Source organism: Misgurnus anguillicaudatus, chromosome 15 (genome assembly GCF_027580225.2).
Source record: "Misgurnus anguillicaudatus chromosome 15, ASM2758022v2, whole genome shotgun sequence".
NCBI classification, from domain to species: domain Eukaryota; kingdom Metazoa; phylum Chordata; class Actinopteri; order Cypriniformes; family Cobitidae; genus Misgurnus; species Misgurnus anguillicaudatus.
Window position 1 is genome coordinate 16,271,354 of NC_073351.2, and position 26,567 is coordinate 16,297,920.

At 41.2% G+C, this 26,567-nt stretch overlaps 1 protein-coding gene and 1 pseudogene across 1 annotated transcript; one reads left to right on the forward strand and one right to left on the reverse strand.

The window, feature by feature from the left end:
• Nucleotides 1-324: 324 nt before the first annotated feature.
• LOC129419832 (uncharacterized) lies at nt 325-7,703 on the reverse strand (annotated as a pseudogene).
• Nucleotides 7,704-11,479: 3,776 nt separating this feature from the next.
• LOC129419831 (extracellular calcium-sensing receptor-like) lies at nt 11,480-15,162 on the forward strand. Its single transcript, XM_055175025.2, has 6 exons — nt 11,480-11,637; nt 11,886-12,174; nt 12,257-13,012; nt 13,113-13,340; nt 13,981-14,104; nt 14,258-15,162. Exons 1-6 carry the CDS (start codon nt 11,507-11,509, stop codon nt 15,160-15,162), a joined length of 2,433 nt encoding a protein of 810 aa, XP_055031000.2. The 5' UTR covers nt 11,480-11,506.
• Nucleotides 15,163-26,567: the final 11,405 nt, after the last annotated feature.

The following is a 26,567-nucleotide window of genomic DNA, read 5'->3' on the forward strand; positions in this document are numbered from 1 at the left end:
TCAGAATGGTGGACCATACCGAATAGGCTATGGGACCACCCACCACCCTCAGCATCACAATAGAAGAGAAGTCTCTGCTACATGATGCACCAGTGAGAGCGGAGATATGCAGGACAGAACAAACTGTGTCCAAGAACAATGGTGGTCCAAACCCAAAGGGCTATGGGACCACCCTCCACCCGAAACATCATAAAAGAAGAAAAGGCTCCGCCATGTGACGCATAAGTGAGAGTAGAGGTGTACAGGACAGAATAAATTGTTTCCGTACACAGAAAAACTTGACCATGGGGGGGATGCAAACTGCAGTGGCCCACCTAGTTACACTCACCACCCAGCAGGAGGTGGACAGACACAGCAGGCCCACTTCTCTGGGACCTTCGCCAAAGGCGGGGAGCAGGCAAAGGCGAACACATAGACAGCCGCCGCAGCACATCTAGCTGTCTCTAACTGCAAGAGAGCCCCACAAATGACTATCACAATGAGCAGAAAAGGCCAAAAATGGCACTGCCAAACCACCATAATGAGCAGAAATCAGAAAAGGCTTAACTTGACTACTGTAAAGGGCATTGCATGACCCAAGACATACGCCGTGACTACCGTCACTAATCGTGTAGTATCTACACACTGAGTCCTGACCACCCTTTGAGGTGGGGTCAGCCTGACTGGTTGCAATGCCAATCCCTGCCGTAGCAAAAGACCCAACATGCTCCAGACAAGAGCCAAGGACCGTTCTGCCAGGAGATGGCACACCACCTGAGGGAACTCCAAACGCCCAAGGCTGCCCCACCAAGGGGGGTGGTGAGGGCAGACAAAATAAAGAAATGAAAATCTACCAACGGTGATCCTCAATCTCATTAACCCATCATACACATCCGGAAAGAAAGGTACTGAGGTTGGGCATAACCAAGGCATGTGCAACCACAAAGTACCAATCAGCCGGCTCAGAACGCTGGGGTCGAGTGGAGGGTCCAACCAGCCCGATGCTCTGAATGGTCCGGGAAAGCACAGCTTCCATCTGGGTGATCTCTCGGACAGCGACACCACACCCAAGGGGGGGCAACCGAGTCATCAGCCACTAATGAGAAAGCTCACCCTGTGATGCTGCAATTGATAACTTTACTCTTATATAAGTTCCCAAAAGTAATCAACAGACAGCTAAAAAGGTACTTCACAGATTGCAAGTCACACTGGGCAATGAGCAAATGGTAGGAAAGAAAAATCTGACACAGATTGCCACATTAAAACCCAGTTCATCCTCAAAGCTCACCATAGTGTCTTCCTGCGCCAACTTTCTAGCTTTTGGGAGAAAATGTAGAAAGACACAAAAAACTATATTTGTCAAAGCTTCAGTGTCAGGATTCTGCCAAAAGTCTTGTTTAATATTTATGTCTTGTCATGAGGGCAGGGTTCTGACAGTCCCATGTTCTTTGTGAGGGCTCATGACATTGCGTATCGGGTCATGTGCTCTTGGTGTCTTGTCTCTTGTCCCCACCCCCTCGTCTCCCAGCTTATTATTAATTATTAGTTTACTCCCTTCACCTGTTTCCTTCTTGTTATCTTGTTTGGTTTCTCTTATTTAATCCTTTTTTTTGTCAGTAGTACTGTGCAGGTTAATTTTTTACTGCTCCTGGTGCTCCAACCCTAATTAAACACAGCTGAAGCCGCTAATCAAGGTTTGCAGGATTGCTTGAAATCAGACAGTTAGACAGACCTGCTAAAGACAGGTGTGTTAGAGCTGGGTTGAAACTGAAGTCTACAGGAAGGTAGGTCACCAGGGAAATGCATTAGGACAGCCTTCATATGCAGCGTAATGAAATTATGTTTGAAATATAAACAGAGAGCGTCTTTGTGTTAACTAATCGCATATTTGAAAACTACAATACTAATTTCTAGGAATGCATTCAAAAGGTGTAAAAGGGGAAAATAAAACTTTATTTACACTAAATTTGTGCTCCAAACGCTTTCTTGGCTGACATTTTATTTTTTCGAACCAGGCTCGACCAATCACATTCCCTGCGCATGGAATTGTGTGACAAGACGATGAAGGTATCTCAGGAGACAGGAAGTAAACCAAACACTGGATTCAGAGACACCTGCTCTATGTAAATCAGATTTTTTATGTGACAGGTGCTATAGAGAGTGAGGAGTCTGGTGCTGATTTGAGCAGGGTCTGAGCCTGTCAGCCATGATGGTAGGATACGCTATCGGTTGCCGGGGGCAACTTCAGAGAGGCACTACTTCCGGAGCTCTTTAATTTTGGTGCATTTATTATTTCAGCAGGACAGAGATGTTTCTACAAATAAGATAAAGAAAAGAAAAAAAGCAATAAAAAAAGATAAGGCAAAGAAAAGGGACCTTACAGGAACAAGCTCACACCAAACGCAAAACAGATGTATTTGAAGAAGATCTCAGGGATCCAAAATATTGACCCATACGAGCTACCTGCAGCGGCATGGCACAGAAACCTATGGACATTGTAAATTATTTTGTTTTTGGTGTAAGTAACTACACAATGCAGAAGTTTAAAAGCCACAAATCGACCATCTACAAGCCTCCAGGTGATGAAAACAGTGTTGTACTTGTAAAGGTAAGTTTCTTCACATGCGTTTAGTGTGTTGTAATTACAGTGCATTTAGCAGACACTTCTTGATCAAAATGACAAAGTAGCCTAGTGCTCTCCTCACTGCCAGTCAACTTTTTTGACAGCTAACATCATGGTATTAGAAACTTCTAGCATATGATTATGCTTAAATGCCTAAATGAACTACACTTACCATTATGAACAATATATTTGTTTTATTTTCACCTGTTACTTTTTGTCCACTCAAGTTGCTGCTTTTTATATTTCAATTAGTGATGGAAATTTTCATTCATTTAAGTGACTCGTTCATTTTCAGTTCGTTCACCAAAATGATTTGTTCAGATTCATTCACTGATCCGTTCAGTGACCATTTCTTTATTTTACATAAATACACCAATAGGTGTACCTGTTGTAGAGTTGGATGTTACTTGTTGCGACAACAGGAAACGAGCAAGCCGAGTTTGCCAATCACCTTTGGTGATGCGAGATTGAGACTCCTTCGTCATCTGTACCATGCGCTCCCCCTGCCCATTTGAACTTGGATGATACAGCGCTATGGTGACATGTCGAATGGCATTACGTTCAACAAACTCCTTGAACTCTGCAGAGGTAAAAGCGGCTCCATTGTCAGATACAATGATGTCAGGCCAACCATGTGTTGCAAAAAGAAGTCTCAGTGTATTAATAACGACAGATAATGACATGGAACTCATCAAAGAAACCTCTAGCCACTTGCTATGTGAATCAACTACTATCAGAAATATTTTACATTGAAAAGGGGCTGCAAAGTCAATGTGTAGTTTGGACCATCTTTTCGTTGTCCATTCCCAAGGGTGCAGCTTCGCCCTAGGTGGTGCATGACGTGACTTCTGACAGATATCACAGGCCCGACAGTCTCCTCTATATCCTTGTCTATCCCTGGCCACCACACATAACTTCATGCGAACCCCTTCATGTGGACAATGCCAGGATGAGCATCATGTAACATGGCAAGCACTTCCTTCCTTGCCAACTCAGGAACCACAACCCGGCTCCCCCACAGCAAGCAGTTTTTGTGTGCAGAAAGTTCGTAGCGGCGCATCAGAAAAGGTTTGAAGTGGCTGTCTGTTATATCAGCTGGCCAACCATGCAGGGCCCAGCGTAATACCCGTGACACAACAGGTCCTTCAGTGTAAGACTGGCAAGTCGATCAGCATGCATAGGAGCATCTGGAACCGTTTCGAGTAACAGGACCTCCAACGGTGGTGGTGTAACAGCGTCAGTCCCGGGCAGCGGTAACCGGCTCAGGGCATCAGCATTCGCAATGTCCTTTCCAGGTCTGTAACACAGCTTGTAGTCATAAGCTCCAAGGATCAAACTCCAACGTAACATTCATGGTGACAGAATGGCAGGCATTGGCTTGGAGTGGTGTAATAGGCAAAGCAAGGGTTTGTGGTCTGTAAAAATCACAAAATGACTCCCTGCGAGATACTGAAGAAATTTTCTGACAACAAAAATGACAGCCAAAGCTTCCTTATCAACCTGGGCATAATTCCGTTCAGTGAAAGACATTTTTCTGGAAGCAAAGCAGATAGGCCTTTCCTGGCCCACACATTCCAAGTGAAACAATAAAATACCAAGGCCATAAGGTGAGGCATCGCATACATAATGCACTAGCACCTGATCTGTTTGTAGCAGCTGCTTTGCCTGAGCATAAGCTGTTTCATGTTCGGCTCCCCACTGCCACGAAGCAGATTGATCGAGCAAGCGATGCAGGGGTTCCAGGACTGTAGCTTTGTTGGGAAGGAAACAGTTATTAAAGTTGAGCAACCCCAAAAAAGCCTGGAGTTCTGTTTAGTTCTGTGGGGCCGGGGCTTTTTAAATAGCCTCCACTTTTTCACAAGTCAGCCTAATTCCATCCTTATCCACTCAAAACCCCCAAAACTCAACTTGGGTTGCTGCAAAAATGCATTTCTCCTTTTGCAGCCTCAGACCAGCTTCTGCAAGATGCTTTAATATAGCCTTCAGCTATGCATTGTGGTCTTCCATAGATTTACCTGAAATCAGAATGTCATCAAGGTATGGTTAAACTCTTGGAATTCCAGCAAACAGAGTGTCCATAAATCTTGAAACAGCTATTGTCACCCCAAACTGTAATTGTTGAGGTCGGAAAAAGGTTAATAGTTAGCAAATCTGCTGCTTTGTTGTCCAATGGAAGTTTTTAGTAAGCTTGTTTCAAATCAAGTTTAGGGAAAAATACTCCCGGAGCTAGTTTTGAGAAAAGTTCAGATAGTGTGGTAATGGGGTACACATCAGGTTTACAGCTATATTCACAGTACAGTGATAGTCACCGCAAATTCTTAGACCCCCATCTTTTTTGCCACAATCACTATGGGTGTGACCCATCTTGCATGTCACACCAGCTTAAAAATTCCTTGGGCTACTAATTTATCCAGCTCCTTATTTAGCTGCAGCCATAAGGCAAAGGGAACCGGACGTGCCTTAAAGAAACGTGGGGTAGCTGTGGGCTGAATGTCAATAGTGATTGTGGGGGGCTCTTAAGACCCCAATGTCCTGAAATACCTCTGCATATTCAGACAAAATGTCCTCCACCAATTGCAGCTGTATGCCATGTATTCCTTCCACTGATATTCCTAGTGGCTCAAACCAGTCTCGTCCCAGCAGACTAATGCCCTGCCCATGAATGACAAACAAAGGAGTGTGTTTTGTGTCCCTCTGTATCTTACGTCCACAAATATTTTCCCTTTCACGTCCAAAGTTGCCTGTGACCATAGTTTAAGTATTCCTTTGTCTTGGTGCAATTCTGGAGGCTGAATATAACGAGTGGTAAGTGTCCTCACTAATCAGGGACCATGCTGCACCTTATACCACTTCTATTGTGTGTGCTAGATAATTTAAGAAAACCGTAATCAAATATGGCTTCCGTTCTTATTTTTTTTTGATGTTTCATTCATGCTGTAAACAGAGTATTCATCGTGCTCTTCATGTGTTATAACGTTAGTACTCTGCCCCATTTTAGTATTTTCTGTACTTTGTCCAGCATTGTGCTTGATTCATGTAAAACACACGCAAGCTATGTGCCCCTGTTTTTGTTTACCATAATGGCATACTGCTGTGGTGAATTTACAGGCTGGTGAAGGATGCTGGCCAAAACATGTTTTTTCACACTTTGGATTTTCATTTTGTGCTGCTGTCTTATGAACTGATGTGTGAGCCGCATAATGAACATCATCTGCAGGTAACCAATCATGCTGTTCTGCCTCTGTAAACATAAGCTTAGATTCAGACAATAAGTGGCGTTGCAGCACCTCATCCAATACACCACACACAATCCTGTCACGCAGCATACCGTCTAACTGATTGCCGAAGGCAAAGTGGACAGACAATCGTCTAAGCTCAGCAATGTAGTTAGAAATACTTTGATTGGCTATCTGCTTACAATTATGGAAGTGAAAACACTGCACAATCTCTGATGGCACTGGGCTGTAATGGCGTTTTAAAGCAGCCACAATGATTGAATGGGTCACATTCGACGGATATGTCGGGGCCAGCACTGATTGCAAAGTGTAATAAGTTTTTGCACCACACACACTCAGTAGCACTGATCGTTTCTTGGCATCAGGTTCAATGTTGTTTGCATGAAAAAAAAAACATTCCAGTCTTTCAACATATTCTTCAAAAGAGTAACTTGAGCATTCATCAAACTCTTCGATGTGACCCAGAGTAGCTATGTTCTATTTCACTTATCTTTATGCCGCGGTCCGGATCCGCTCATCGCCAGTGTTAGATTCTTTAATGAAAACGAAGACAGACAAACAAGAACCTTAATTGAACATCAGCAGTCACTGTACACTCCCTGACAAAAGTCTTGTTGCTGATCTATTTTGAAGAAACACCTGCTATTAACCTGACTTTAATTAATCAATTGGTGTTAGAAATAGCTCATATGAAAAGCTAAAACTCTCCCAAATGATGCTTAATGCACGGAAATAAATAAGTTTCACTAAAAAAAGATTATCCTTTAATCAAGATAGAAAGGTCAAATTTTGACAAGACAAAAGTTTTGTCGCCTATACAGAAATTTAACAAATTTACTGCAAATTCAAAAATATGTCAGCAAATTAAGTAGTGGTGCTGTGAGAATCAAATGTGATATCTTGTATGACTTCCATGAGCTTGAAGGACTGCATCCATGCGATTTGGCAAGGATTCATATAATGTATTGATGAGGTCATCAGGAATAGCAAAGAAAGCAATCTTGCATGCCTCCCAGAGTTCATCAAAATTCTTTGGTTTCGTCTTCCATGCTTATTCTTTCATCCTACCCCACATATACTCAATGAGGTTCATGTCTGGTGACTGGGCTGGCCAATCCTAGAGCATTTTGATTTTCTACGCCTTGAGGAACTTAGATGTGGAAATGGAAGTATGCGATGGAGCACCATCCTGCTGCAGAATTTGGCCTCTTTTATGGTTGGGAATATAAGAAGAAGCTAAGATTTCTTGGTATTTTAGACTATTGATGTTGCCTTCCACCCTGCAAATCTCTTGCACACCCCCATACTGGATGTAACCAGACCATGATTTTCTGCCACCAAACTTCAATGTTTTCTGGGTGAATCTCGGATCATTCGGGCTCCAGTAGGTCTCCTGCAATATTTGAGGTGACTGTGGTGTAATTCAACAGGAGATTCATCTGAAAAATCCAGCGTCCATCCTTTGGCTGTGGGCCTTGGCAAATGCCACACGTTTTTCAATTGTCTTCTGCTTAGTGCTGGCTTCTGGGCACTGATTCGACCATGGAGGCCATTTCGAGACAAAATCCGACTAACTGTTCTGGTTGACACAGGGACTTCAGGTGACCAGGTCTCGTGGAGCTCTGCTGCAGTGGAAAATGGGCTGGCCTTGGATTTTCAAGCCAACAAACGGTCCTCTCGAGCAGTTGTCTTGTGGGGTCTGCATGACCTGGGCTTGTCAAAAAACGTCTCCAGTCTTTTCAAATCTTTTTTATCCTCTGTACTTGACGCTGAGACACATTGAAGTTGTCTGCCACATCAGCAGTGGATCTGGTATTCAGCCTCTTGATAATCAAAACTTTAGTCTCAGGGTGAATGTTAGGCATGTTTACAGAGGTATAGTTGCAGTTGATGTAAAGGTCTAGTTTACTAGGGTTCTTTGTATACACACCTGAGACCTAATTGATCCATTATTAGTCACAGATTAAGCTTATATGACAAGGGGACAACACTTATGTCTTTGCAAAAATTAGGAGAAGACTGGCTATATGTTGTGAATACTTGACATCTAACAATTAATGAAAGTTAAACAGTTATAACCAAAATATGTTTAAAAGCTCTATATGTGTTGATCTTTGACACATGTACTTTTTTGTGCAATGTTTACTGTTCATAGTTGTTCCCTTTCAGTCGATCACTATGACGCCACGTCGTGACCGACGAACTGGGAACTCGCTTAGAGAGACCAATCTGCTTCGTTTACTACTAAAACACCAATGAACTTGGCATTGAGGTATTTGCATAATGCCGGCGCTGCCCCGCCAGGTGCATATATAAGCCATAGGGGCAAATAGGGAAATTTAGGCTTTTTCGCTTCGAAAGCCGGCAGAATCTGCTACTGAGAAGCTACTTTCTGCTCTTTGGGAAAACGATTGCTGAAGTTGGTTGGACAAGCAGTACCACATCGACACCGCAGTTTTTCCACTACTCTGCAGCTTTCTTGTTTTGAGTTTTAGTGAGTGCATTGCTGATCCTGTGCGCATCAACTGAGCATCAAAAAGTGATTTCCTAAAAGAGGGATACGAGAGAGCTCTGTGTCTTGTTAAAGACAGCCACTCTCTCGTATATCCGGAGATCAGCGTCCTTTTCAGGATGGCTTTTCGTCCATGCGATCTTGGGTGCGGCAAGTACATGGGTCCGAAGGATGGTCACGATCGTTGTCTCTCATGCTTGGGCATCGAGCATGCGGAGGCTGCGTTCGCTGGGTGTTCATGTTCTCACTGCGAGGAGATGTCCCTTTTGGATTTGCACAGACGGCTTTTGTTTCTCCGGGAACCGTGTCCTCGTCCGGTGAGTGCTGAACGGACCTGCTAAGGGTTACACGGTGATCCCTCCTGTGGAGCGGGGGGGTGTGATGCAGTTGTGTCCAGCCACCTCTGCCTCCTGGAAGGACCGCCCAACCCTTTCTTCCCAAGCTTGCAGACAGTCGTCCGGTTTAACGGGCGCTGCCCACCAGGCTTGTGGAGAAGCGGCTTCGGCTCTGCACGCAATGGCGTTGCTGCAGGTCCACAAAGCGAAGGCCTTGCGGGATCTGCACGAGGGAGAACATAACTCGCCTGTCTTCTCAGAGCTCCGGGCTGCCACTGATCTGACTCTCCGCACAATGAAAGTGATGGCGCAGGCGATTGGTCATGCTATGTTCACTCTTGTGGTCCAAGAACGCCACCTTTGGTTGTGTCTTGCTGACATGACGGAAGCGGACAAGAACAAGTTCCTGGACGCTCCAGTCTCCCAGACCGGCCTCTTCGGCGAGTCGGTGGAGTCCTTCGCCCAGCAGTTCACAGCTTCTCAGAAGCAGACTGAAGCAATTGCTAAGATCATGCCCCGGTGCAAGAGGCCTGCCTCTTGTCCACCAGCGCTGGCCGCCCAGTCTGCTCCTCGCCGAGGGAACCCCCCAGGATGTCATCCCAGCAGCGGAGGTGAAACAGCCATCGACAGCCCTCCTCGCCCGCTTGACCTGCTTCCCGTGGTGGCCAACGGGGATCTAAGCGGCCCTGAGACGGGCGACCTGAAATTAGATGGGAGCACTTCAGCTCCTCAGCCTGTCCTATTGGTTATTACGCACGATCCGCCTCGGCTACGAAATTCAATTCAACCAGCACACACCTAAATTCTTGGGCATTCATTTCACTACAGTGAAAGCATCCGATGCACATGTACTGCGTGCAGAAGTCAATGTCCTCCTGGCGAACTCGATCGATTTATCAGCACGTTTAACAGAAGTGTGCATCCAGTCGATCCTGACTTGCCTCGATTCATTTTGAGGGAAGAACGCGGTCCTGGCAGCCTGATGTTGCGGAGCATCCGCTGTCAGCCTCTCACTAGCTGTATCCTCGCAAACCTATCTGTTTGGCTCGGGCATCCACATTGCGTCCCACCGGGTTCCTTTGTGAGTATTTTTCCGTGGGGTTAATCCTACTAGCCCACGTTTCCCTCAGTAGAGCACTGCTTTGCAAACACAGAGACTTAATGCTTCGGCATCTCACCCGTTTGGGTCTTCGGGTCAACTGGGAAAAGAGCACACTTTGCCCCGTGCTGAAGGAAGGGAACGGAGACGTCACGTCCCGCCGCCACAGGGCTGCTCCCTGCTGTTTACGGCCGGTCGCACTTTCCGGCTTTCTCAGCGAAATGAAGCTAATTTCCCTATTTGCACCAGCGGCTTATATACGCACCTGGCGGGCGGCGCCGGCATTATGCAAATACCTCAATGCCAAGTTCATAGGCGTTTTAGTAGTAAACAAAGCAGATTGGTCTCTGTAAGCGAGTTCCCAATTCGTCGGTCACAACGTGACATCTCCGTTCCCTTCCTTCAGGGAACGAGGGTTACATACCTAACCGAGACGTTCATAACTATTAACATTTGGCTCTTACATGTTAAACTGCTATTGTTTTTAAATATTAAAAAAGAAAATATGAGTTTTTAGTAATTAAAAGGCAACATACTGGTTACAAGAAGTGTGCATTTTTTTTTCAAAATACGTGTTTTTGAATGTTTTTTAATATACTGTAGCAAAAGTAACAAAAAACAACAACACACACACACACTTTTATGGTAAAAGTAAAAAAAATATATATATATAAAAGGTAAAAATAGGGGTAAAAGTTTGGCCCGCATCATATTTACAATTTTAAAATCTGGCCCCTGAAGAAGAGTAGTTGTAAGACCCCTGGTGTACTGTTTCATTATGATCCTACCACGTGTTCACAGATAAGATAAGAGGGGGAGTGATGTAGTGATGGTAAAAAATATTCAAAGAGTAATCCAAAAACAAACATTGTTGTTTATCACTCCACACTTTGTTAAAACATGCAATGTCATTCTTCCGCAGGTCTATCATAATATGATTGTTTCAGAATCAGCTGGCTTTCATTTAAATTTGTTAAAAATGTAGGACACCTGTGGGGCTATCATAAAATTGAAAAATTGTTTTTAGGATGTTTTTTTCAAGTTAGGATGATTTAATACCACTTTCCAATCTGCAATTAAGATAAGATAATTCACCTAGGAACATTATAATGTAATACCTTTTGTCTTAAATGAGGTCCTACCTAAAATTACAATGGTTACCAAACAGTTAAGATAAGATTTTAAAGTTAAGATTTTTCTGTAATACAGAATACCTGAAGAGTATCTCAAAATGCCTTAACCCCTTAAAGCATAAATTTGGCCGATCAATCATCATATGAATGCCTATTTAAATATTTTTGCTTTCCATGTGCAAAAATGAATTATTTTTGTGTGTGTAATTTTACGTGTTTGCACACCAATCTATCAGACAAAAAACTGTACATATTGACATTTAGTCTGGAGCAAAAAGAGAACTTAACACAGCATACTCAAACAGAAAGTATACTTCCTGTCAGACAAAAAGGAGTGTCAGTATATTTAAATATATTCAAACTTGCACTCTATTCTGCCCCTGTTTGACCTGCCTCATGCCCTCCCCTATGAGGTCATATGCCACAACAATTCATCCATAATAATTATGTGTATAAAAGTGCAGTTACTTTATCAGGTCAATTGCATTTGGCAGATGCAGCTGAACTCATGATGGGGGTGCTTATCTTTCTATGCACACTTCTCATCTATTACCATTATGCAAAGGCAGATAACAATCTTTGCAGAATAATGGGAGACCCCAAAAACCCACTACTGTCCAAGGATGGGGACATAACTATTGGAACTCTTATTTCAATCCACAGTAAAGAAACATTATCTTCATCTGAGTTTACAGAAAAACCTCAGCTTATATGCTCCAGGTTTGTAATATTGGAATTTAAATGTAAAATTACAGCAGTGTATTATTATTATTATTATTATTTGTATATGTAATACAAGTTTAACTTTTAAATGTAAACTAAACTGTAGTACATGTATTTACAACTTAGAATTTTTTCAAAATATAAACTATATTTAATATTTAGTAGTATAAACAAAGATATACTTTCTACCTTGTTTACATGTTTAGTTATTACTTATTAAAGCTACTGATTAAATGTTTTCACAGTTTAAATATACAAGATTTACGACTGGCTCAAATCATGATCTTTGCTATAGACGAGATTAACAGAAGTGGAAATTTGCTCCCAAATGTTTCTATCGGCTATAAAATCTTTGACACCTGTGGATCAGGACTGTCTTCTATGAGTGCAACTATGGCAGTGATGAATGGTCAGGAGTTTGCAGCAGGAGACAGATGCAATGGACAGCCTCCTATACATGCTATTATAGGGGAGTCAGAGAGCTCTGCCACAGTGATTTTGTCCAGAACCACAGGACCTTTCAAAATTCCAGTGGTAAGGGATTAGAACACGATTTTTACACAGAATTACCTATTTTTTTACTATTACTATTTTTTACTGTGCATTTTTTTTTCAGATTAGTCATTCAGCTACGTGTGAGTGTCTCAGTAATAGGAGAGATTACCCTTCTTTCTTCAGGACTATTGCTAGTGATTATCACCAGAGCAGAGCACTTGCATATATAGTCAAACACTTTGGCTGGACTTGGGTTGGAGCTGTAAACAGTGACAATGATTATGGAAACAATGGAATGGCCACATTTCTGAATACAGCGCAGGAGGAGGGGATTTGTGTCGAGTACTCTGTGAAATTTTACAGAACAGAGCATGAAAAACTCCAAAAAGTGGTAAACATCATAAAACAAAGCACTGCAAAAGTCATTGTTGCATTTCTTGCCAGTTTTGAGATGAACAATCTACTTGAACAGCTATATATTCAGAACATTACAGGCATTCAAATGATTGGTGTAGAGGCATGGATAACAGCAAAGAGTTTGATCACACCAAAGAGCTTTCAAGTGCTGGGAGGGTCGCTAGGGTTTGCATTGAGAAAAAATAAAATTGAAGGGTTTTTAGATTATGTCATTAAAGAATTCTGGGAAACAGCTTTTCCATGCTTACAGAGAGATGGAAATTCATCTCAGAATGTAGAAATTTGCAGGAGGTATCAGGATCTGTTTGTGCTTAAAAATACCATCGAAGATGTGCCTGAGCAAAGATATACAAGTAATGTCTACAAAGCAGTGTATGCTGTGGCTTATGCATTGCACAGTTTGCTGAAGTGCAAAGAACAAGAAGGTTGTGAGAAAGGCCTGACAATACAACCACAGCAGGTAAAAACTAAAATAAAGATTTCTGTTTGTACATACATGGACATACATTTAATATGTATAAATTCAACAATAATGATGTTTAAAAATCTATTTTCACTAGGTGGTTGAGGCTTTAAAAAAAGTAAATTTCCCTGTAAAGTTTGGAGATCATGTGTGGTTTGACAGCACTGGTGCTACAGTAGCCCAGTATGAAGTTGTGAACTGGCAGCAGGACTCAGATGGATCAATCCAGTTTAAAGCTGTGGGTTATTATGATGCCTCACTGCCCCCTGACCAGCGCTTTGTACTTAACACTGAAAACATAATCTGGGCTGGAGGACAGCTGAAGGTAAATTAACATAACCTAGCAGTGTGTAATAAATGGGGGAACTAAAAGAAAATCAAAGAAATAATAATGCTTGCATTGTCTTATGTGAAGGAATTAAATGCCACTGCATTATTATAGGTTACAGTATATGATTAAAGGATTTTATAACAGTGCCCACTCCCAACAGTGTTTCCACACCCAAAACCATTTTTAATTGCATACCATCAACTTTGTTTACATACCAAAAAAAATTACAGACTTCTTTACAACTCAGTGAATCAATTAAGGAAAAAACTAAATTGGTTATCCTGGTTAACCGAATTAAAGGTGTTCTTTTAATAAGCTAAAATTTCACCCCTAATATCTTCATGACATTAAGTGGCATTGTCAGGTTTAAGTTACATTTAATCATTTAAATTTAGACTTGAGGTTGCCAAATCAACAGCAAAGGGCAGTGATGAGTGAAAAGATTATCATTTATTGCTGAACGCACAGAGCAGTTATGCTCAATTTCCTTAAAATCAAAAATTATTTGTTCCCATAAAATACATCAACACTTATTCTATAATGAGTTTTAAAATTGTCTCAGTAATACCGATACATTTATCTAAATTCTACACAGACCATATAATAAACTATGTACGTGTTATTTTACATGTAGAAGCAAAGATCTGTGTGCAGTGAGAGTTGTCCTCCAGGCACAAGGAAGGCCGCACAGAAAGGAAGACCTGTCTGCTGTTATGACTGTATTACATGTGCAGATGGAGAAATCAGTAATGAGACAGGTAAACTTCAGACCATCTCCAAGGTCCAAAAAAAACTGGCTAGTTGCTATTTTTGTGTTTTCCTTTTATTGTTTAGTCTGCAGTTTAAAATCAAAGGTGTTCATACTTAAAATGTTTTGTCTCTAACTATAGTGATCACACCTTCCTTTCCAGATTCAAATAACTGCCAGCAGTGTCCAGGGGAATACTGGTCTAATACTGACAACACTGAATGTGTGTTAAAGGTTGTAGAGTTTCTGTCATTCACAGAAGTTATGGGTATAGTGTTAGTCTTTTTCTCTCTGTTTGGAGTAGGAATATCTGTACTGGTGGCCATCCTGTTTTACAGTAAGAAGGACACTCCCATAGTAAAAGCCAACAACTCAGAGCTGAGCTTCCTGTTGCTCTTCTCATTGACTTTGTGCTTTCTCTGTTCACTTACTTTCATTGGTCGCCCCACTAGGTGGTCCTGTATATTGCGTCACACAGCGTTTGGGATCGCTTTTGTCCTCTGTATCTCCTGTGTTCTGGGGAAAACAATAGTGGTGTTAATGGCATTCAAGGCCACACTTCCAGGAAGTAATGTCATGAAATGGTTTGGGCCTGAACAACAGAGACTCAGTGTTTTTGCCTTTACACTTATACAAGTTCTTATCTGTGTGCTTTGGCTAACAATATCTCCGCCTTTTCCCTATAAAAATATAAAATATTATAAAGAAAAAATAATTTTTGAATGCAGTCTGGGTTCTTCTATAGGTTTTTCTGCTGTGTTGGGTTATATTGGTCTTCTGGCTCTATTGTGCTTTATTTTAGCTTTTCTGGCTCGGACGCTGCCTGATAACTTCAATGAAGCTAAATTTATCACATTCAGTATGCTCATATTCTGTGCTGTATGGATCACATTTATCCCAGCTTATGTCAGCTCTCCTGGAAAATTTACTGTAGCTGTGGAGATATTTGCTATTTTAGCCTCAAGCTTTAGTTTACTATTTTGCATATTTGCACCTAAATGTTACATCATTCTGTTTAAGCCTGAACAAAATACAAAGAAGCATTTGATGGGAAAAAACACAAACTAAGTCATTTTGAGAAATAAATTAACATGGCCATACAAACCTTGCTGTGTTTTTCATTATCAATAAAAACAAATGTATCATATAGTCTACAGTATATTAGGTAGGTTTTTAATAAATATCACTGTATCAATTAAAATGAATTACATTTGGGAAGTATGGCATGAAAAACTGCTTTATAGATTTATAGATTTAAAGCAACACCATGTAGTTTCCATGTAAAAATGACTTACAGCTCCCCCATGTGGTTGAAAAGCGCAACAGTGGCTGGTATCAGGCAGGGGGAGGGGCGGGGCTGTGTTTCCTACCCTCCACCGCCACTTTCAGAGTGTGCTTGTAGCAGCTAGGAGGCTACTCAGGTTGCAGAAACAGTACAATTTGTCCAGTTTAAAGTTGTTCTATCACTGAAATAATTTTAGAGACATTATTTAAAGGTAATAAAAACTACATAGTGTTGCTTTAATGTTCATTTTACTCAGCACTGACATCTGCTGTTAATTTCTGAACTTTACATTTTTTCTCTTTTAAATTTACAATGCCACCTAATGTCATGATGAAGACATAGTTAGAAAGTCTTTATGGTCACCACCACAACACAATCAGGGGACACAAAGGCTCTGTAAATTAGTGGTATTTATTTAAGGTATTGTAAATAAAGCAAGGTAAGAAAATAATCCAGCTGCAACACTGTGGCTTTCGTCTGCTGGACACCAGCACCAATGTTTCCCCTCCGTTCTCTCACCGGAATCACAGAATTTAAAGGCATGTGCGGAGGAACTGCATGTGTATCGGATCACCTAATTAAGAAATTAAAACAAATTGATATCTGCAGAGCCGATCGGCCCTATACGCGTACTACACAGACTGCACAGGGCCCCGCAAATTACCTAAGGCCCCGCCTCCTCCTGCCTCGTTTTACAGCGCATGTTACTGTTTACTGAGATGACAATATGAAACGAAGCTATCCGTAGGCCATGAAAAAATAAAATAAAATGAGAGTTAAACGGGAGAACAGCAATCAGGTAAACTTGTGTTCTCTTCAAGTTTGATGTCATGTCAGCAAGAGCAAACAGTAAAGTTAAGTTGATGTGATGTGATTCTGTCTCTCTCTATCTGACTTGCTAAATTAGCTGTGTAGTGTTGCCAGTGCATCTCTTAGCCTGTCTGTTACACAACAATTTATTGTGTGAATATTCGCATGAATAAACTGCTTAGGGAGGAGTGTTTATAAACAGCAACTCGATAACCGTGCAGCGCATGAATTTGTGTTCATATGCGCGTGCAATCGTGCACAAAATGACACGCGCGCTTTACAGCAGCAACATCTGTGTGGGGACCATAACAAAAATAGCGTGATAACACTCCTAAATGACAACGTATGCAACAATGTAATATGGAAACCAATGGATTCCCTCAGTAAATAATAACCATCAGGGATCAAGTATTGCTCTTATGCATACTACAGTTATACGGTATGGCAAGCCATTTTAGCTTTTATACATTCACATGATATGGATTTTTGATATCAAGAATCCAGTTTTCACTACTTAAAATATAAATTTTAAGAGTGTGATTTATAGTAGTAACCATATGTTGTATGTAGTACAGAGGTGGGCACAAATACATCAAAAACTATTTTGTTACAAACTACAAATTCTGGCTCATAAAATGTAACAAAGTAAAAATACAAAATACTGATGTGAAAACTGTATTTAAATAAAATATAAGTAATTAGTACTTTGAAAATACAAAAATTCCCCCACACTAATCTTCTGTCTTTTTTATAACGTTGCTGCAGTAAATGTTGGGGATAGGCTAAGTGCTTCTCAAATTGTGGGGCAGGACCCCCAGGGGGGCTAGAAGCGACACCGGGGGGGGGGGGGGGCACGCGAGATCCCAGTGAAAATACTTTTTCAGGAAGTGATTTTTAAAGACATTACACCCCAATCACGCTGATAAGCCGCTTGTGTTTTTTATTATTATTTATTGATTTATATTAAATTTTTCAGTATCAAATGGGCAAAAAATATTATACTTTAAATAATAATAGATTTTTTATTTCAGGCAAATTGATGCATTTTAAGTCTTTTCTGTTACAGACTAAAAAACAATGTTAATAAAGTTATTCTTTGTTGTAAGTTAATCGATATTTCTTTTTTTGTGTTTTCTTTTTTTATGTTTTCTCAATGTTAATAAGGATACAATGTTTTGCGGATGTGTAATTTTATAGAAAAACTATACTATTTACAGTCGCGGCGGAGAGTTGGGGGGGCGGGAAATGTTTACCTCTTCCTAGGGGGGGCGTGACAGAAAATAACTGAGAAGCACTGGGCTAATCCAAGGGGAAAAAATAACAGACCGAGAATTTTCGTCACAAAATCTAAATTCCATTTTAATCATAATATATATGATTAATCATATTAATCATAGGGGCTGTTTACACTTGGTATTAAGATGTGTTTTATTAAGATCAATCGGATCACAAGTGGACGAGAGAGACACATTACGTTTACACCTGGTATTTAAATCCGTCTCTTTTGTCGACTTTCGACCGCTTCTGTGCTGAATACTGTAAGGGGGTGGTATTTGAGACGGTGGGTGAGTCTCTGCGCTCTCATTCAAACCCGAGCGGGAGTAATTATGAGTTTATATGGACACAAACTAATATTATGTCGGAGTCCACTGCTTGTTTAGCAAGTAAACATGCTGCACAGAGTTTTGTACGTGTGTATGTAAGAGCTTTCTCTGAATTTTCAGCGCAATTGATGAAACAGGATCGCGCAACTTTCACACGCTTTCAAAACGAAACTACGGATATCAGCCGCTTTAGTTTTATCAATGAAAGGCTAAAAATAACGCTGTTCACCGTATGTTCACGCCAGAAGTCAAAAAAGATGTAAAACTTGTGTTTAATACCTCAGATTAGATAAATGGGCTGAGAGAAGGCGGTCGAGTGTGGCTGTTCGAACACATTTAACCACATGTGCGTTCCGCAACTCCAAAGCGATCCGATCGAACGTGGTTTCGACTACCTCTGGATGTGGTTGAAAGTGGTCGAAAGTGGACGAGCTCAAAACGTTTTGAACACCGTTTACACCTGGCATTAACGTCGTCCACTTGTGATTCGATCGACGAAAACGCATGTTAATGCCAAGTGTAAACAGCCTCATAATATGTTTGGGTTTGTTTTACACACAAGACTCTACTGCCCTGACCTTAGTACTGCCTTTTTCCATAGTAGAATCACGCTGCATTGAAAAACAATAGGATTGATGATTATTGTATACAAAATCTGACGGAATATCAATATTTCTCATATGTAATACGTTTAAAAATGTGTAAAAACTGCAGATGGATGTTATATTGTGAAAGCTTGCTTAGCATGGAAATTTCAGTGGAGTTACGACAGACGCGCTGTTTCATATGTTCCTTTTATGATCAACACAGGACATTGACCTCATAAGGCACAATTCTTTTCTCTATAATGCCGTTCAGTGTGCATATGTGTGTGTAGACTGTATATTTTCATAAAACACTTTACCTTAATGCAGTTTTTAAGAGAAGCAGCGCCACCACTTCTCCTGTGTTTAAAGGTGCCATTTGTAATAATTGAGGTAAAAGATTTTAGAAAATTAGCTACACACATCAAAAGAATGAGAAGAAATAAGGGCAAAGATGTCATTAAAAAAATGACAAGGTATAGTGCTGCAGAAATATCAATCTGAATTAGCATGCTAAATTACTAGCTACAGCCCGACTGGTGTTGTAATACCAGTTTCGACCATGGGAGGCGGTATGCGGGCCACGCACATAACCGCCAGCCAAACTGCAATACACGAATAAGTCGCGTGTGTGTGGGAGTACAGCCCTCTACTACTATCGCTGCGTCCGAAGCTGACTTGTTGACTTAAGAAGCATGAAGGCAGCTCAGAGAAATGCAATTCGGATAGCCATGGATTCGGACATGCCTTCCTGCCTTGCAATAGGGTTTTCGGACGTATTTCAGTTCAGGGAAGAGAGCGGAAGAATGGCTAAAGCAAGAGACATTTACCACTACCACAACCATTTGCTGCAGGGAACAACGCGCTCAGAATCACAAATAAAATATGATAAATAAAGGAACCAAACCAGAGTAAATACTGGCACTGCTTTTCATCGCTGGAGACAACTAACGTTAATGGACATGAAAGAAATGAGGTTCGACTCCGAAATGACAACATTTCTTTTCGATTGGTAAGTAAGATGCTGTTAGTATTTCGCTAAAAGTTCACTTATAATAGGCATTGCGATAACCTATGCTCAGCTTGTACATGAACTACGGCTTTGTGCAGTAAATGTGGCTCCATCTGAAAGCAGCTGATGACGATTCACTTTTAATCAAGAAACCGGCTTCACTGACGAGAAGCGCAATGACTATCGCATGCAAATTATCGCGCATCCTTAGCTGTTAGCGTTTAATCGTTAGCTTTACCCACATATCCGATCCGGTTTTCACCCGTTATCTACCAAGCTGATGCTAAAATGTAACATTAGCTAAGAAGCTTGAAATGTCTTCGATGATAATGAACACCAAATGGTCGCACGAAACGTAGCGGAAAACATTGCAATTTTAATGAGGCCGAATGTTTTTTTTTTTGTGACTGAATGTTTTTTTTTGTGACTAATGATAACTTAGTTGCTAATGTAAATCAAACTTGATATATGCTGCTAAATTAAAATAGACCAACTCACTTTCTGGAGGTATACTGCCCCCGTCTGTTTGGAGTGTGGAGTATGAATTGATTTTTTTTTGGCGGATATTTTAAATGGTCCCTTTAAAACTCATTCACTTCTTCGAGGGAGCCCGGTCTACACAGTGTCACGCGATTTTCGTGCATCTAACCTGAACATTGCCAGCATCCAACCGCAGAATTTTGCTTAGGGCCCAAGGGAGGTCAAGATCGGCTCTGGATATCTGCCTGCCCCGACCTTGGATTGTATTAACGTTTCTGTCTAACTGCTGCTTTGCTGCAGATATCTTCTGTCTACTGAGTGATATTACTAATAAAGAATTGCATATTTATCCAAACCTGTCTGACCAGTTACAGATAAATGCCTCTGAGTTATGATTTTACATTAAAATTAGCAACTTTAATAATGCTACCTCATGCTCAATGTTTCTTAGGATTAATATACAATTATGGGTATATTTGCTGGACGAATTAATCAATTAATTGTTATTATTATTTCTGCTAAATCAGATGAAACCTACAAAATATAGCTGACGTTAATTGTATGCATTTGCCTTTGAGCTAAATCAACACTTCCCTGATTGGAATGGGGATAAAACAACTCAACTTAATAAGGTGGTGGAGAAAATATTAAATTTATAATTGTAATAATTAATTATTATTATTATTATTGTAATTAACTCTTTCACCGCCAGCATTTTTTAAAAAAGTTGCCAGCCAGCGCCAGCGTTTTTCATGATTTTCACCAAAGTTTAATGCCTTCCAGAAAATGTTCTTCTTCAGATATATAAACATACAATATACCAAATGACAGAACAGACCCTCTGCTTTCAAACAAAAAAACCCGTTTCATCCTACCTTGAGGAGTTCTTTTGTAATCAGCTTTTGAATATGGGTAGGTTTCTGCAAAAACACCACATTTTGAGCAAAAAGCAGAGATAATTCCATGTTTGTGACGGACTTTTCATAGCGATCCCATTCAGAGCGATCTTTAAAACAGACACGGACATGCAGCAGCTTGCCATAGGGCAATACTTCCGGGTTTAAAAAGTTGCGGAAGGGCGCCACCTGGTGGATAATAGAGGTATTGCGGAAAGACGGAAAATCTCGTAATTGGCGGGGAAGCGTTTTCTCTTAATTGACGAGATATCTCGTCAATGGCGGGGAAAGAGTTAAAGATGTGCTTTGCTAAATCACAAACTCTATAAAGGCGTGTACAAAATGTTTAAACATATTCCGGAAGAATATTTAGGATCAAGACTAACTCCACTTGACTAAACCCAATTAATTCTTGGACATCTTCACGAGAGAAAAAAACCCCCAAGGAATTACTTCTTAATCTCAATCAAGTTTAAAGCAGTGTGCACACAACATGGACTTCAGAGTCTGATGATATCCCTCTAACGCACCCTGACTTTCAGCATGTTAATCAATGGAGACATTGTGTTGAATACCAAGTTGCTTAAGCAGATGAGAAAAATATAGAAAGTTCCATGGTCATTCTGAACTAAAATGTGGCAAACCAAAAAGTGTGAAAAACTTAATGACTGCCTTGGTAATTGCCCTAGTAGTAATGGAACGCAATGGGATTGCTTTTGGAAACTGCATAGCAGCGCACATGATCGTTAACCGATATTTGTGACCAGACTTTGATCTCGGAAACAATCTCGGAAATCAAGAATTATGTGTTCAAATGGCACGGATACCATCAGAATCAGATACAGAAGGGCAGGTGGAACCTTTTGTTTGGACTTTCCAAACATTTGGCAAACATGGCACGTTCGACAGTAACGTGAGACATCCTTTTTTAGACCGGGCCAAATGAATTAAATTGTATGTTTTTAGTATGCCCAGATGGCCAGCGGCACCATCATATGCTACACTTAAAATCATTGCTTGGTAGACTTTAGGAACTACTATTTGGCTAACAGCATTCCAGTTTCCAGGAGGCATCAGCACAGTGTCTAAATCTTTCAAGTCTATTCCAGCAGAATAAAAAGACAAATTTACTTTCTCTGGTGGAATAATACGAGAGTTCTTAGTCACATTCAAGTCAGCAAGAGAAATTAATTTCCTATTTCCACATCTTTTGCAACAAGGATATCTGCGGATGTCATCATAGATCGTGTAACATTGCAGGTCAAGAACACATCAGGGTATTCTTTGCACAGACATCCTGAGAACAAAGGGTACTGAGACAACAACAGGTGGCACATTTGGCCAACACTAGACATTACATCCAGCCAAATCATTAGGGATGGGCGAGTACAGCATTATCTGTATCTGTATCTGTAAACCATATGAATTATCTGTATCTGTATCTGTACTCGGAGTGGGTGTGGCCTAACCCGGAAGTAGGCGGGGTTTGTCTTGAAATGGGCGGGGCTTTAGCCGGTATGTTATTTTAAGCATGCAATTAATATATGGGTTGATCAGAAATTGTTATATTTCTGTATCACTGATCATAAGAGGGAGAGAGAGAGTGTTTGTTTGTGTGTGTAGCTTAATTTGTAATATTATTTATTATTTATACCACTACTACCTTTATATTTTATGAAATACAGCAAAAAGTGTCAGAGTAAAAAAAAACTGGTTAAAGCCAGCTGATGGTTAAAACGAAAAAACTTAGATGACTGGCAGAGAGAGGAAGAGAGAGGGAGAGTGTGTGTAGCTTAATTAATTTGTAATATTTATAACACTAACTTTAACTTACTACCTTTATTTTTTATGAAATACAGCAAAAAAGTGTCAGAGAGAAAAAACTGACAAGAGAGAGAGAGAGAGAGAGAGAGAGAGAGAGAGAGAGAGAGAGAGAGAGAGAGAGAGAGAGAGAGAGTAGCTTAAATTAATTTGTAATATTTATATTATAGCTTAATACCTTTATTTTTGTATGAAATACAGCAAATACGTGTCAGAGACACTCAGTGTCTGGTTACTGGTTAGAGACAGCTGAAGGTTTAAAAAAGAAAAAAATTCTCCGACAGGCAGAGACGCGATGCGAGTTGCATTCACGTCTGAACGAACCCATGTTTACCAGAACTCTGCTGGTTAGTATGTATTAACGTTACAACCCGAAGTAAAAAGCTGAAGAAACCCTAAACATTAATGGAAAAGAACCGTGAACCCGAGAGACTGAGGGAGAGAGAGACAGAAAGCTGTTCTGTGTATGAGTGTGCAGAGCGGGACACAGACAGCTCCCAGCTGAAGGTTTAAAAAAAGAAAAAAAATCTCCGACAGGCAGAGACGCGATGCGCGTCCCATTCACGTCTGAACGAACCCACGTTTACCAGAACTCTGCTGGTTAGTACGTATTTGAACGTTACAACCCGAAGTAAAAAGCTAAAGAAACCCTAAACTTTAACAGAAAAGAACCGCGAACCCGAGTGACTGAGGGAGAGAGACAGAGAGCTTTTCTGTGTGTGAATGAGCAGAGCGGAGCTGTGGGACTCACAGCAACACGATTCATCTGTATTTGTGTAGGGGAGGGGCGGCGCTGTTACTACTAGCCTATCACAGAACGCTGACACAATCAGCTACCCAATGATGGTTTTCATTTAATCCGAGCACAGATATTGACTCGTATTACTCGTATAATACTCGTACTCGGCAGAAGTGCTTTATCCGTACCGGATACTCGTTTCAGCCGAGTATCCGGCTCATCTCTACAAATCATTACCCAGTATTTATGATACATTGTGAATTGGAAGTGACGGATGATTGCCGACTATTAAATCACCAGACACCAATTTAGATTTTAGACGTACATGGCGTGAAACTTTTATTATGCCCATTTCAATTCCTTGGACAAGGACGTCACTACCAGTTGCTGTTTCGTCGGATAACAGCAGCACTCCTTCCAGAATAAATTACTGAGCTGCATCAGTTTCTTGCAAAATGCCAACAGGTACAAGATCAGAGAGACCAGGAATGGAGATCGAGCCATTAAGCATAAAAGGGTCATAACTGGTTTTGCTAGAATAAAGAGACAAATCCAAAGAAACATCAGAATTCGAAGTGAGACTGTTATGGAAGGCGCCTCTTTGGCTCTCACCTCAGGCCGACAGTATACTTCTTTCTCAGAATGGGACAATTTGCAATTATATGGCCTGAGGGTTTATAATAGAAACAGACCTGGTTAAGGGTCAGATTGCCACAATACAATACAATTATTCTTACAATAAAAAATAGCATTACATCAAATGCAACAAGGTCACATGTAGGACAACTGACAAATTGAATCTAAACTTTACCCAGGCACAATGGGAGTTTAATATCAGGCTTTTATGTATCTCTATTAGTGTTACATTTTTTGGTTTGTAAAAATGTTATTAAAATAAAATAAAAATATTTTTTCAAATAAAAACAAAATCAAATGACTTCCATCATCATGCATATTCAGTGGATAGGGTGGCCATTCGTGCCAGTTCCGCCGGACACGTCCCGAACATGTTTTCGGGTTCGTTCTCCAGAAGTCGAGTCGGTCGACTGCATACGTCATCAAGGTTTAATATTTCAGGTTTAATTTCAGAAAAGCAACCGTTACATTTCAAGGTAAGAATGAAACTAAAATGATTGTATGTCTTAAAAGAAATAAATCTTAATTTTCTGATGTATTTTAACTGAAATGTGAAAACCTCGATGACGTATGCGGCCGAGCAACGCGACTTCCGGAGAACGAACCCGAAAACATGTTTCCACAAAAGGTTTCCACAACATGCAGAGAACACAACCTACCAATGGTAGATGATCTGTTGTATATTACTTGATTTTGATATCCCTTAATGCATACTTGAGGCACTGATAAGACTCTGTGGGATGGTCATCTGAGTGACCCTCTGCCACATTACTCCTCAGCCCTTCCATCTCCTGAGGTTGCTCCTTTCTCGTAACTCAGTGCATAAACCCTTGACATGACCTAATTTCAATCTCTACTGCCACAATCTCACCACAACCCGTTTGACTAAGGCAAGAAGCCCCACTGTCATTGTTAATGCAGGTTCAGTGGCAAACTGTTGTGTATGGCATACTATTTGCCTCAATACACAAGACCACAAGAAAAAGCCAAAATCTCACTGCAACCCGACCATGTGTGCCAACCCGTTTGACTAAGGCCATGGGGCCCACTGACATTGTTAATGCAAATTCAGTGGCAAACGATGGCAAACTATCTACCAACAACACCAATCGAATGTATAGGCCTTGATGTTGATATCACTTAATACCTACCTGAGGCATCGTTGAGACTCTGTGAGATGGTCAGTTGAGTGATGGCACCCTTTGGGTTGTCAAGTGGGCACCCTCCTTTCTGAATGTTTCGCTGATAGGCCCACGACACCTCCAGAGGGTTCAGCAGTGAATCTCAGCGTCCCATGTTCACTCCCTAGGTGCCATCAACTCACTTGAAGACCCAGGCGGAGTCTTTTCTCTTCACCCACAGCCACAAATGGATCTGCAGCCGCAGAGAGGTCTTAGACTGCGTGCCTTTCCTCGCACTCCCTGAGAAGCCTGGATGTTGAGGTGGCTACAAACCCTCTGCAACCTACTTCCACTGGGCGTACTTTTAAATTCCAGACTTGTTGTTGCGCATCGGTTGCAAGTTCAGCAAACCTCAGCCTTTTCCATTCATAGACCTCCTCCACTGCACCCTCCCAGGGTATGGTGAGCTCGATGATGTAGACAAGCTTGAGCGAGGCTGACCACAGAACAAGGTCTGGTCGCAAGTTGGTGGCTGCAATTTCAGCTGGGAAACAGAGTTTCTTGTTCAAGTCTGCCAATAGCTTCCAGTCCCGTGCTCTGCCCAGCTGACCAGAGTCTGATCTTATGGTGGTGAGGTTGGCATGATGGTGTTGTTTGCCACTGGGATGATGTGTTAGGAAGGGCATTCACACTTGTCCGTAGACTTTCCAAAACTGCAGCAAGAAACTTCAACACCTGATTCTGCTGCCAGATGTAACAGCCTTGGGTGAGGCTGATCTTACATACCACTAAGATGTGCTTCAGTGTTGCTAGACTTTGGCATAAAGGGTAAATTGGCATACCATTGGCTTCGATTTACAAGAGAAGGCAGGACATCGTAGGCCATTCTAGTGGCCAAGATGGGGGCAGCTTGGGCTACAAATGGATCACTCGAATCCAGTAGCATCATCTCCAGTCTGACTTTGGCACACTTGTACTCCACTACCAGACTGGTAATGGGCAGATGAAGCATCCATCTGCCATAAAGTCCAATACTGCTGAGGCACCTGAAAAAGACAAGCCACTTCCTTACATATGAGCTGAGCAATCTCTCCAGATTTTACACATTTGAGAGCGGGACTTTATAGAGGGTTAGTGGCCACAGGAGATGTAGAAGTAGTCCATACTGCATGGACCAGAGCTTCAGCTTGCCTGGAAGCAGGGTTCTGTCAATGTTCTCCAGGCCACTGGCTACCTCCTTCCTAAGCTGCTCTACTTGCTCTGTCTTTAACCATCTGGGGTCCGACAATTTTGGGACACTGGCAGAGGTTCTGACATGCTTTTACATATGGGATTTTTCCAGTTGTTTTAAACATATTAATAGCAGGTGTCTCATAACACTGCATTCAGCACAAACTGGGCTACAATATTATATGAGCTACATGTATGTACATGTTTGTATTTTTGAGAGAATAATGTTTATGCATGGCTTTTAAAAAAGCTAAA